The following is a 13,822-nucleotide window of genomic DNA, read 5'->3' as shown; positions in this document are numbered from 1 at the left end:
TTTACAATTATTTAAAACGAAAGATTGTTTTTATCATTTTTTAATTAAGAATTTGAAGTAAAAACAAAAAATAGTTTAAAAAGTGTGAATTTTTTTTTTTGTTTATTGAATCTTTCAAAAGCAGTAAGCATCAAAACGTGAAATAAGGACAATTAATTGTAATTTTTCTAATACTGAAAACAGGCAACAATTTTTTTTTCTTAATCTTATCAACAATTGTCCAAGAAAACATGCAATTCAATATCAGCCCCAATAAAGGTAGGAACCAAAAGTAATAGAGATTTTTTTGTAGACTCGCTTAAGATAAAATGGCGAAAAGGCTCGATATGTACATGTACAGAATTTTGGGATAGCGAATACCTTTCCTTTCCAGATGCTTTTCTTCTCGTTGAGGAGTGCCTTTTCAAAAGGAGTTAATCAAAACACTTTTTGTCATTGCTCAGAAAATCGAAAAAAAAAACTTAAAGCAAAATTTTAATTTTTCATGCTACTTCATGTTTTAACGGGTTTTCAGAGCCCGGTTTGTGGTACAAATTTGCTGTTTTCATTTAAGTTGAGCTGGTTATTTCCATCGCTTAGATGGAATGTTAGTTTGAAAAAAGTAGTTTGCAAAAAATCTTTGAAAAAATTTCACTGCTTATAATATTGATGTCATTCGAATACCTTATACTCCTGTTCTGAGCACTATCTTAGCGAAATCAAATGATAGCGCATGTTTATCCTAAAATTATGTGCTTGTGAATTTTTAAAAGGATTTATGTATGCAATGCGCATTTCAACAATGTTTGTTTTTATAATTTATTTAAAGTCATACCAAGTTTTTTTTTTTGTTGACGATGAACCATTCCCATCCTGGATAATGACTTAACACTTCTGAACTTGTGGTTCAAAAACCAATGAAGACGGAAGTGGAATATTTTCAGAAAACTGAATCTTCGTCCAATTGTAGCTTGTTCCAAGCGGAAAATCTTGCTATTTAGGATGTTCTATTTTTCAGAGAAACCGTGATGTCCAAAACGGGTATTCGGATCTTTTCGAACAGTCTCTACCGTATCACAGTTTTTATTTGTCAAACATCTCTACCGGAGATGCTTGAGCCTTGAATCAACTTTATGTTTGATGATTTATTACTGCAGCCAGTTTTGCTTGTTTCCTACTGTTATTTTTTTTTTTTTTTTTACAGTTTATAGACATTGAAAAGCAATATATTTTTTTGTTAATTTTAGTTTCAGAAACAACGCCAATGTCACCTAGCTGCAAATCACTACCAACAACACCACAATCTTCCGGTGATACCAAAGGAAGTCTACCCCAATCTGACTCAGATGTTGAAAAGCAATCGAACGACAATGATGACTCTGAGAGTCAGCAATTTGTATTAGCTCCAACTCCAGCTCAATTAGGACGAGCTCCATTACAACGACGAAAAAATATGTGTAAGTAATATCTTTCCTATCAATGGACTATAATATTGTGTAGAAACATTTTTTTTAAATTTCCACTTTGTATGTAGTAGGTAAAAATGATTCGATATCGCACTCGGCAGCAGAAACAGTGATGGCATCTGTAAACTATTCCACTGCCAGCAGCAATGACTCAACAACAGTGGTAACTACGATAACACAAACTGCCGCAACTCCAACAATGTTGTCAACTGCTCTCCCAACACCAACATCATCAACATCAAGTTGCGATGAGCATCCAAAATCACCACAAAAAAATAATATTTCTAAAAAGAAAAACGATGATATGGATAAGTGAGTTTTTTAGTTTAAAAAATAGTTTATTTCAATTTTTTTTTTTTATTCACTCTTAATTATTGCAGTGTTCTTAAACAAGTTGACTTTGAAAAGAAATACCAAGCGCTGCCACAATTCAAACCAGAAGATTGTCAGTCGCCAAGTGCTATATCGGTGCCATCATCGCCACGTGTGTATGGAACAAATTACCGGAAAAAGAATCCAGTTCAAAAAATTCGTAAGTCTTATTTATTCATCATTTTGATGAATAAATGTTTTACAGATTTATTGTTTTTATATTTTTAGACAGCGAAGATGAATCTACGGAAGAAATGCCGATGCAACGATTCTTTGGGCCTGATTTCAATATCGATCAGCTAAGAGGTTTGTGTTCTTTTTCTTTGTTTTTCATATCAATACCTTGTGATAAATAATCTATTTATTTTTAAGAAATGGAAGCAAATCCAGCAGGAAGATCACCAAGAACTCCACAAACACCATTACAAAGTGCACGTTCTGATGCTAGCGAGAAAGGCCATAGAAAAGTTTTGGAACAAAGACGTAGCCTTGTGTTGCAATTCTTTAGTGAACATGGAATGTTCCCCTCAACACAAGCAACAATTGCGTTTCATGTAATATTGATTTTATCAATAAATTTTAAATTTTTATCTTATGGATTACATTTACTTTTCAGACTAAACATATTGATATATTTCCAAGAAAACAAGATCTTCAGTTGAAAATACGAGAAGTACGTCAGAAACAAATGGGCAGCTTTACACCACATTCAGCTGGACCGGCAACACCTAGTGAAACGAATACAGGTGAGATTGGGAATGAGTTCTGGGAGTTTTAATAATATAAAAGATGTTGGAAATTCTAGACTTGAAAAAAGAAGGAAAGAAAACTGAAACAATAATTTCTCAAATCTCTTTCAAAAACATAATATTGTTAGGGTGGTGTGGGCAATAAACAGGGGAGAATTATATGTTGGCCATTATATGTTGGTAACCAATTATTTTGACGCATATCATTGTATAAAACAACTGATACTCGAACGTTTATGAAGCATTCTAACTTCACGGATAAAATTTTAGTATTTCTGAATTATTCCGACCACAACAACAATATTTCCGAAGATTCAATAAAATATTACTATTAGTTTTTTGAATCGTCGATGTAGTAAATGTAGTTGATGTAGCTTGACGAGAAATAGGCCCCAGGACATTATGGCTAACATACAACAAGCAGAAGTTTGACAAAGCAGCTCTTCTAGGCACAAAATATCTTTCTTCTCTTGTATTATCACTGGACACAACCTATAGTGTTACCAGATGAAAAATATAAAGCTCAGCCTGCGACATGCAATGAGCGACTAAGCGATCGAGCGATATCACATAAAATTAAATTTTTATTCTAAATATTTAGCCGCTTCAGCTGGTTCTTGCGTACCCACAACTAGTTGTTCAAAACGTTTGCGTCGCTCATTTTGTTGTCAGAAGGTGTAGAAGAGACACACGTCTAATTTCCTCGGAAGACATTTTTTTAATGATATTTCAAGCCTTTTGAAATTTATTAATGCCAATAAATTAAATAAAAAAGCCTATTTCAAACCGTAGGGAAATCACTCCCATCATGACGTCATGATAGCTTATAAAATTAAAGCATTCATACATATGTATGCATTGGCTTAGCCTTTCTTTTTCATACCGTCTGCCGTAAAACAGTTTTGTAAATGTTAAAAGACCAAGTTTTATAAAATTTAATGAAATTTGTACGCCCCCTATCACGCTCATTTTTTTATCTCTTTCATTACTTATATCTTAAAATCGGCTTGTACCATAAAACTGAAAAATATTGATTTATCTAGATGCGTTCAAAAACACAAAATAGTATCGACCCCTTCCACTTTTGTAAATTATTATTATTATTTTTATCTTAAAAAAGCCTTGCAGCATTTGAATAAAACTTAGGAATTCTGATTATCTGGGTGAGTTCAACAACACAAAATAGTGTCCACCGAATTCGCCACCAACCACGCCCACTTTAGTGGCTTAAGGTTAAAAGATTTGCAAACTTCATTTTTTCCTCTTTGTTGACGCTTTTTAAAATAGTTTTTGGGGTCTTCCGATTATTTCCTTGTTTATCAAGAGCGATAAATTTTGAAAATATGTTAAAATACTACCAGAAAAAATAAACTATGGAGCTGCACGAAGTGGTATTAATTTTTTGAATATCGTCGTTCAAGGTTCGAGTCAAAAAGCTCCATTTTGGACTTCAAATCATTTATAATTTCGCGACAAGGTTCTAACCGACAATTTTGAAAAAAAATGAGTTATATATCAAATCTAGGTAAAATCGTGGTGCTCTTTCGATTCCCGCTATCTATTTTGCTCTATCTCTTTCCGTTTCGAAGATAACCTGGGATACAGAGTTCTATCTACACAATTTTCATTTGAGATTTAAACAATAAGGTTCTAACTTCCACTTAGAACTTTGTTTCACAAAATATCCAGAGATACAGAGTTCTATCTGCCTCTTTTTCTATTTGATTTGGGAGCAATAGGGTTCTAACTGCAAACAATGTTGCAGTTAGAACTTTGTTACATGTTTAGACGAAAAAATTGAATGCTGAGCAATTAGACTTTGTTTATTTTTTTGAAATAGAATTAATTATAAAAATAATAAATAATTGCTGCAATCCACAACTCTTAAACAAAAAGAAAAAAATTATTTAAATCTTTTTATTTCAACGCATCCCAATTCTTCAATATCGAATAACTAAGGTCACAAGAATAAAAAGTGTACATAGAACCTTATTGTTCTAAATTTAACTGTCGCATCGTTGAGCAACGAAGTCCTATATGGTTTTTTAAAGTCAAATTTAAGGGTTAAAAATTTGTTTTTATTAGTGTTTTAAGCTAAAATCTTAAAGATTTCCTATAAACTCATCGAATTATAAACAAAAAATCAAAGTTTTCATATACAGTTACCGTATAAAGGTGTTTCAATATTCAGAAGCGTTTTTCTCAAAACACACTTGGGTGTACTTAGAACCTTGTTGTTCTAGGGTCGCGATTTTGTATAAAATTGTATTTATCTTCAATTCGTGATTTTTTATCAAAAGTAATTTTTTTTATAAATTTATAGATTTTTTTAAAGATATGACCTCGCCCTGCAAAAACATTGAATACTTTGAAGGTTAGCAAAACGTAGCAATGAAAGTTTTTATTTTTGCAATACAGAATAATTTGGGGTAAAAAAAAGACACGCTTGAAAAATAGAAAAAAAATATTTAAGTATTGAGTATTTGGGCTTTTATGATCATTGAATTTTTGAAGCAATTAAAAGACTAATCCATTAATTTTCCCGACGTTTCGTTTGGTTTTTTGCCAACATCTTCAGGGGTTTTTAATTTTATTAGACCTTAAATACAAAAACAATTTTTAGAACATTTCTTTTGTTTTTTTTTTTTTTTTTCTTAAATTAATAACTTACTTTTGTCTTCAAATTACATTTGTATACATACTTTTATTATTTATTGTCAAAATTTGTTTTTAATTTTAGTTTTTATTTAATAAATTAACATATATATTGCACTATTTAATTGAAAACGGAAAAACTGTTGTAAATAAATTATTTGAAAACTAGACAGAACAGAAACCTAAAATTATTTAAGGTCAACGCACTGTATGACTGAAGGAACGAAGGCATCCACCAAAATATCGGAAATTTAACGATCCAAACTCTTTCTAGCTACAAAAACCAGGTTCAAGGTAGCAATTCCATATTTCAGATATGATATTTCATAAATATAATGTGACAAGTGTAACAACCTTGAATTTGAACAAAAGTTTCTGCAATTACCAATCAATATCTATTATTGAAGTAGATAGGTAGCTAAAATCAAATCAAAAAATTAATTGACACAAATATTTTAAATTAATTTACAGGATCATCAAATGACCATCAACAACATCCAAACTATGAGCAACAACATCAGCAAAATCAGCAACAGCAGCAACAACAGCAACAACAACAGCAACAACAACAACATCATAATCAACAAAATCACCTGCAACAACAACAACAACAACAGAGTCAATCTTCCCAGCAAAAATCACAACAACATTAATCAAGCATCGCAAATATGTAAAACCTATCTCAAATGCTGGCTGTACAATTAAAATTCAAACAAATGTGCTGTACTAGCAATTTGAATAAGGTAATTTTTAAAAAGCAAATAGGTTCTTTCAAATGTATGTATTTATGTTACGAAACCTATTTTTACAAACAAAGTTGTTATTAAGTTTTTTTTTTAATTAATTGTAAATATCGATCTAAATAATTTAAAAAAAATGGCACTTTGCATGTATAGTAACTAGTTATTATATCAATTCAAGCGTTTGTCCAGAGAAAATTTGAGCTTTTTGGCTGTTTCTGTTCTCCCAAAAAAAAAATAAATAATTTTAATAGATTTTTTTAGAAATCCTAACTTTAGTAAAGAAAATTTTATTTTAAACACAAATGGCATCACCTATTAAAAGTGTCGCAAGCATGTTATTCCTTTTCAACGGCTTCCAAAAGATTAAATCATTTTATTTGAATATGTATAATTTTTTTTTATAATTTCAATGGCTTCTAAGCTATTTTAAAATTTTATCATAAACATTATTTTAATTTGTTAGTGTTGTTTCTATTTAAAAAAAAAAAAAATAATATTTTACCTTAAACTATAGCTATTCCCATTTTTAAACCAACTTTTTACTTAGATTATAGAAAAATCCTAGAAATGAATTAAACAATATTTTTATCTGTAGGTTTTAAAACATATTAGTTGTTATAATTATTTTTTATTCTCTTTTTAAAATTTTATTGTAAATATTATAAATCTGCTTTAATTTTTTTTTTTATGAATAATTGCACTTCAATTATTTATGTTTATATTATTTTTTATTTTATTTTTAACATAAGATTACACCCCGAAATGAAACATAATCAAATTTAAAAAAATGTTAAGTATAAAAAGTTTTATTTAAACAAAAGAAAACAAAATAAATGTATATGAAGAAAAATTCTTATAATATTGCGACAAATTAAAAAAAAACTGCAAATATATAAATGTATAAATACATCCTTTTTTATAAATATTGGTTTTTCTATTTATTTTTATCAAATTTTTGTTTTTAGCAAATATAATGATTGGTATCATTTTTTATTTTCTTGTCAAAACTCCTAATGTACACCTGGGCAAAAAAGTGTAGCTAATCGGTTGGGTCTTTTACTAATTGGGGGCTTCTTAAAAAAAATATTGCTATTGCTTGACATTACGATGAATAGAAAATGCGAAAAATGAAAGATAGACAATTATATCTTTTTAATTGCTCGTCTATATAAAAAGCGTTGATTTTCTTCAAACATGGTTTTTCGGAAACTCTCCAGATAGCTTCTTGGCAAAAAATTGTTTCCAAGGACAGCAAACTTTCGTGGAGATTCAATATCTTATTGTGCGAGCACTAAAAATCCTCTAAATGCTCCTGGAAAATGTTAATTGCGAGGGAAATTTTTGTTCACGTTTGAAAAGTTCCTCTTATTTTAAACTATTTTTTCAGGTGAGGTGCAATTTAATCGACAGCTGTTTTTCCACTTAAAGGAGAATGTCCAAAAGTATAAGGTTAAATCCAGCACCGATTGAAGTGATACCTATACAGAGAATTCTGAATGTCTAGGTTTAGGTCAGTTTTCAGGCGTTTTCAATGAAAAAAGGTTTAATTCGGGTTTATCCAATACTTTCGCCCATATTCCGCAATTCGATCAAAAGTGAATTGAAATAACTTTTCTAATTCATTTCAATTTTTTCATTTCCGTCGGTTTCGAAAACTTCGAAATTGCTTCGAAGTGTCAGAATTCAAGGATCAGATATTTTTTTTGTTATGTTTTATATTGTGAAATTACTGCTGCTTTAAACATAAATGCAATCTTACTGGCAATTTTAAGAGGAAAAGTAGACAGAGTTAAAAAAAAAATTTTGAAGACAAATTTTGCAAAACAAATCAAATAATGTCTAACTGACATAATTAAAGCAAATTAAACCGTTAAAGAAAATAGGTGCCTGTTTTGAGGCAGTGTTATTGACATTCCACAGATTCAGTGTGTAGAAAAAATGTTTCCAAAAAAAGTGATGATATTTCATGCCATATGTTTTTATCTACATTATGTAGGTTTTTTTGTTAACAAATAAATATTAATTACGGAAATAACATCAATAAAAGTTTTTTTTCATAAATTGCCTTAAAAATTCACAAAAATTAAAAAAAAAAAGTCCAAGATGTTCAAGACGTGAATTTCGCAAATTTTGAAAAATCAAAGTATTGATGGTTTCGAAAAATTTGCTATTAGAAAATAAAATTTGAGGGTGGTACAAACTACTAGGTCACGCCAATACAATTTCATAAAAATGGACTATATCAGTGACTACACTATTAATGCAGCCCTGCAAGTATATATATTTTTCTTTTTCTATTTTTTTTATGTAAATTTAATTTTTTTGCACGGCTTTTATTTCTACTGCCCAATGCCATGAATGATATAAACCACAATAACTTTGTTGCATAACATAAAAATTGTTTTAAATTTCAGCTTGCTCATATAAAAAATAGTTCAACAAAAGGAGAAAAAAAAAAACATCAAAATGAACTTGGATTAAAATGTTATGATGGATCATAATGTAAATACACTAATTATATACATTTCAAATGTGAATATGAAATTAAATTTAATCAAATAATTAATAACAAACAAAAAATGTGCCAATCATTAAAAAAACTACAAATTAAAAAAAAAAAACTGTCAAAAAGCTTCAACATCGCAGGGTTTGAAAAATATACAAAAAACGTTATTTTAGAAAATAAACAAAATAAAAATCATTACCAAATAATACGTAAACAAATATAAATTTAAAAGAAATAAACAAATTAAATGTTACACAATTACGAAATTATTATGCATACATATATAAATAGGTATATATAAAAAGGAATGCAATAAAACTTATGGAATAATTAATAGTAAAAATAATTCACAACATCATCATTGTAATCTCTTCTCTTTTGATCTGGCTACATACAAAATTTGTTTTAGTTCCAGGATTAAATTAAATTTTGAAAAGCAAGTGAAATAAATTCACAGTTTACTCTGAAATACTGACCGTTAATACATATATTATATACCTATTAGTCTTTATTTTTTTTTTTATACAGGATAAAATACAAATAAAGAAACAATTTTTATCCGATTTCTTATAAGCATGCACGCAGCGTAGATTTGTAACAGACGAAAGTTATAAGATAGAAATTTTCAGTCAGAAAAGCTGTCGTACTACGATTTCCTTTCTCCATAAAGGGTGCTTTCATAAATGCATGGTTGCGCAAGTCTGACGAATGCAAAGCTTTCATTAATGCAAATGACAAATATCAGGTGTTCATAAATGTAAAACGCAAATATTTGCAGCGCAAATGTGCAAATGAAAAAATTCCCATGCGCAATGAATTTAAACTTAAAGAAAGAAGGAACATGACGTAAAAAATGATACAGCTTTTCTTTATTTCTCAATTTTGTCAAAATATTGATTGGAAATTCAAAGTTCAAGTCAAAATAACAAAAATAACCGCGAATTTATTGGATATAATAAATTTGTAAATATTTAGAGAAATGTTAAAAAAAAAGTTTTTTTTTCTTCTTAAAGGATGGAATTAAGATATGTTTGTCTTGGAGAAGAGGCTGAATTGAAACTTAAAAAATTTGCCAAATGACGCAAATCAGAAAAAGTGTTCATAAATTCAAAGTAAAATACATGCGCAAATAGTTTTTCTGACATTAGTCTGATCGCAAATGACCGCATGTAAACAAAGCAACCATGCAATTATGAAAGCACCCAAAAACATTTGTTTTGATACACACTTTTGATTCTTGAAAATGCAATTGGAACATTCATCCTAAGTATCCAACAATTTCTGCTGCTTAATATTTTTTTCGGGTTACCGTGAAGTATATATACGGCGGCGTCAAACACATCAAAACTCTCCTATGAACTCCAAAGACTTCCACAATGTTCTTTGAGGGTTTTACATTTATAAACACCTGACATTTGTCATTTGCATTAATGAAAGCTTTGCATTCGTCAGACTTGCGCAACCATGCATTTATGAAAGCACCCCAAGTCAATCGTTTTGAAATCAATATTTATTTTCCGATTATGTCTCGTACGAAGCGTATTATTTTTTATTTAAGGTTTTCGAAATATATTAAATAAAAGAACAGAAAGTTAATAATAAAATCAATAGCAAATATGGGTTATTCTGCTTTCTCAGGGAATGGATTAGGTCGTTTTTACATTGCGGAAAACATTATAACGCAGGACCAACTTAAAAAGGAACTTGGGAACGAATTTGGAATTGGTTTTTGAGGCTCAAAGCTTCTATATCTATTCTAAATGGGAATCTTTCTTTGCTGGCACGAAGCTTTTGGAGCTTTCTCAAGAAAAATGTTACAGAAAACAAAAAAAAAAGTCTAAAATTAGCTGCCGAAAAGGCAGAATGACATCAGCTATCAAAACTACAATCCTGTTAAGAAAGTATGTAATAGAGAATGAAATGGCGCATATTGCAGAAAAAGAAATACACACAATTTTCAAAGCAGGTGGTTTTTGTATGCGAGAATTGCAGCGAATTTCCGATACGAATGGAATTCGTGATAAGGCCGAAAATGGTAAAGTATGTACAATGCACAATGTACAATACGGGATTCGCAAAGAACGAAAAAAAAGTATCATGTCTCCCGTCTTACTAGAAATATTTGCCAGGAAAATCAAAGTTCTTAGAAAGGTGATATTACAAGTCCTGAATGAATAAGAATTTGTGTTGATTTTCTACGATCAGTTTGTTGTCTTAACAGCTGTCTTTAAATTTACACTTGTTTAATTAATTTGACTTATTTACATCGTCACTGGTGGGACCCTTGTACAATAAATAAATTTTTTCTCTTTCAAATTCATTGTGAGCAATTTTGAAATAAATAAATATGAAATATGAAACCAATTCCAAAAAGCTTGGGGATTCCCTTTTGATGCAATTTTGATTTTGGACTTGAAATATCTATACTAGTAATCTTGCCTTATTAAACAAAATCCTCATAATTCTTTTTTTTTTCATTATAAATAGCCCCGACTCTTAAAAATGTTTTTCGTCTTTGTTGTCGATGAAATCTATCTCTTCTGTTCTCAAAACCAAATAAAACGCTAAACTATAGAATACTTTATTGGTAAATGTGACTTTATTTTACTTGGACAAAGGTACTTAAGGATATTATCATAACATGGTCTATTGTATACAAAACACAAAAATACTATAATGTTTGGCATATATACATATAAAAAAACAAAACTTTTGGCAGCTAAAAATAAAATATGAATGAGTTTTATGTAAACTTAAAATAGATAAAAATGAACAAAGTGAAAAAAATTTAAACTTTATAACAAAACTTTTCGGACTTCAAAATTCTAAAATTCAGGTGAAAAAAAATTCAAAAAAAAAATTTGTGTATAGTAAACAAATAAAAAAAAAATCATAAATATATCATCTTAAGTGCTTTTATAAGGAAAACAAATTTTTATTAAAAACAAAAATGTAATATTTTTCCATAAAAATATATTTTAAATTAAATAATGTAAAACACACTTTTTAAAGAAAAGGTAATCTCCTTACAAAAATAAGAAGAATATAAAAAGGAACTCCGTTCTTAGAAACAAATTAAGGAAGAAAAAGTTTCAATGAAATTGTCCGTTTTTTTTTTAGAGAATTTATTATACTTAGTATTTTTATTGTTGTAAATTGATCACCCTATTTATTACCCTCTATTTACAAAAAAAGATAGCCTCAAAAACATATATTTTCTTTACGAGGCTCGAAGAATTAAAATAAAAAAATTAAAAAAAAAAAACATATTCAGCGGACGCAAAATAAAATTAAAAAAAAAAAAACAAATAACACTAAAAAAAATAAAAGTACACTATTTATTTATATGTGAAATATTGTAATCTATAATATAAAATTAAATTAAAATTAAAAAATAAAACAAAAAAAAAAACTTATATTAAATGCTTTAACATATAATGATAATTATATTTTTCAATAGATTAAATTATACACATTTTTTAACGAAGCGCATGTACTAAACACATGAATATAAAAAAAAATTAACAAAAAATACAAAATACATACAAATTAAAACGACTTCATCATAATCATCGTGCAGCATAATCACCGCAAAACAATATCTCTCTTTATCAATACAACAACAACAATCTTTTTAATGATTTATTACTAAGTTATAATTATTTATATTCTTATTTGTGAATAATAAAGAAGTAAAAAAAAAACAATAACAAATATTTTGTAGTTTGTAAGAATATAGTTCTTGGAGTTTATTTACGTACAACACACACACAAAATACAAGTAATTAAATTGTTCTTAGAAATATTTTAAACAAAGCATAAAATATAAGTAAATTAAATTAAAAAAAAAAAAAACAAACAATTATAACGATACAACAAGAAAATGAGTATTTTCATTTAGTTAAACTTTTAATTAGCTGTAATTGAATATTGCGAATATTTTGCAATAATATCTATGTAAAAGCACAGCAAAATAATTTAGAAATTGAAATGGTTAATAATAAATTATTATTATAAAAAATAAAAATTGTTATTGTGTTTTATTTTAACTAACTTAAACTGAACTTCTACTAGAATAAAGTACATAGTAGTAGTATATTAGTAGAGTATAGGCATAGCCGTAGCTAGGATTTTGTTTCGGGGGGGGGGTTAGCTCAGACCAAACAAAATTCTTTTTTAGAAATCACAACACTTTGTATCAACTATACATATGTAACTGTAGTCGATTCTAAATCCCGCTAAATCAAATAGTCATTTGAACTGTGTAGAAGCAAAAAATTTGCCAATATCCTTTTTAAGTATTTTTTAGGAGAGGAATTCGTAGTTAAAAGTTTAAAAAAGCCCTGCTTACGGTAAACGAATTTAAAAATGGCTGAATATTCAGCGGCATCTCTAGTTTTGTAGGTACAAAGAGTGATAAGTTGGTTGATATAAATTGCGAGCGTTAGCGATATTTATATATTGATATTCAATTTAAAAAAAAAATAAGTAAACGCTAAAAAATAACCCTGAAAACTGGTAAAAAGCGGCATTTTCGATTTTCTAACGGGAATATCTCTTGTTACAGAAACAAAGATATACTTTTCTAAAGGTTTTTTATATGCTGAGCTCGAATCCGAACTCAGAAAAATTCTATCACATCTCGTTTTTGAGATATTCCCGTTAGAATATCGAAAATCCCGCTTTTTACCAGTTTTCGAGGTTATTTCCTAGCGTTGGTAGGTACTACAGTCTCTGAATAAATCGATACATTTATTTTCGCTTACATACTGGATTTAAGGTTAACATAGAACAAAAGTGGGTAATAAGCAACTGAAGATATCTCGGACAGTAAAAAAGATGTCTGAAAGATTTAAATAGATTTAAGGGTAATATTTCAAAAACGAGATGTTATCGAATAAGTCCGTCTTTGGATTCGAGTTCGGCCACCGAAACCTTTTGAAAAAGCATAGTTTAGTCCCGGCACCAAAAACCCTGCATAAGTACTTGTGGTATTTAAAGGGTTCTTAAAAGAGCATATTAAGGTGTTAACATAGTGCTTAAGGAAATGGTCAAAGAGATAAAAACTCTTTGTAATGGACCAAACAATTTTTGTTTTCCTTTATACAAACTTCATCGACAGCTTCTGCAATGATGCAAAATTGGTAGTGATTTTAAGGGAGATTTTCATATAGGTAATCAAATCACTAAAATACAAAAACAAATCATTTAGTGCTGCACATATTAGACTTGTATATGTTTATAATATAGGTATCTTTTGATTTTCTGAAAAAAATTTCGGGGGGGTTAAACACCCAAAACCCCCCCCCCCCCCTAAATACGGCTATGAGTATAGGTAATAACTTTTCAAAA

The 13,822-nt window shown here is 28.8% G+C and overlaps 1 protein-coding gene across 7 annotated transcripts in view; it reads left to right on the top strand.

Annotated features, from left to right (window-relative positions):
* LOC129917028 (putative transcription factor capicua) overlaps positions 1–9,133 on the top strand; it is a 63,612-nt gene extending 54,479 nt beyond the window's left edge. For 5 of the 7 annotated variants that reach the window (XM_055997333.1, XM_055997335.1, XM_055997334.1 and 2 more), the window contains 7 exons: positions 1,227–1,436; positions 1,514–1,757; positions 1,826–1,977; positions 2,046–2,123; positions 2,190–2,371; positions 2,434–2,563; positions 5,693–6,206. In XM_055997333.1, the coding sequence (XP_055853308.1) occupies positions 1,227–1,436; positions 1,514–1,757; positions 1,826–1,977; positions 2,046–2,123; positions 2,190–2,371; positions 2,434–2,563; positions 5,693–5,874 (1,178 nt within the window). In that variant the 3' untranslated portion in view covers positions 5,875–6,206. Of the gene's footprint in view, positions 1–1,226; positions 1,437–1,513; positions 1,758–1,825; positions 1,978–2,045; positions 2,124–2,189; positions 2,372–2,433; positions 2,564–5,692; positions 6,207–8,378 lie in introns of those variants that run through there. The other 2 variants (XR_008772581.1, XM_055997332.1) reach the window with 2 other exon arrangements.
* The last annotated feature ends 4,689 nt before the right edge of the window (positions 9,134–13,822 follow it).

Source organism: Episyrphus balteatus, chromosome 3, assembly GCF_945859705.1.
Source record: "Episyrphus balteatus chromosome 3, idEpiBalt1.1, whole genome shotgun sequence".
In the NCBI taxonomy this organism is placed as follows: domain Eukaryota; kingdom Metazoa; phylum Arthropoda; class Insecta; order Diptera; family Syrphidae; genus Episyrphus; species Episyrphus balteatus.
The sequence above is the reverse complement of the archived record's forward strand: the minus strand, read 5'-3'. Positions and strand labels throughout refer to the sequence as shown.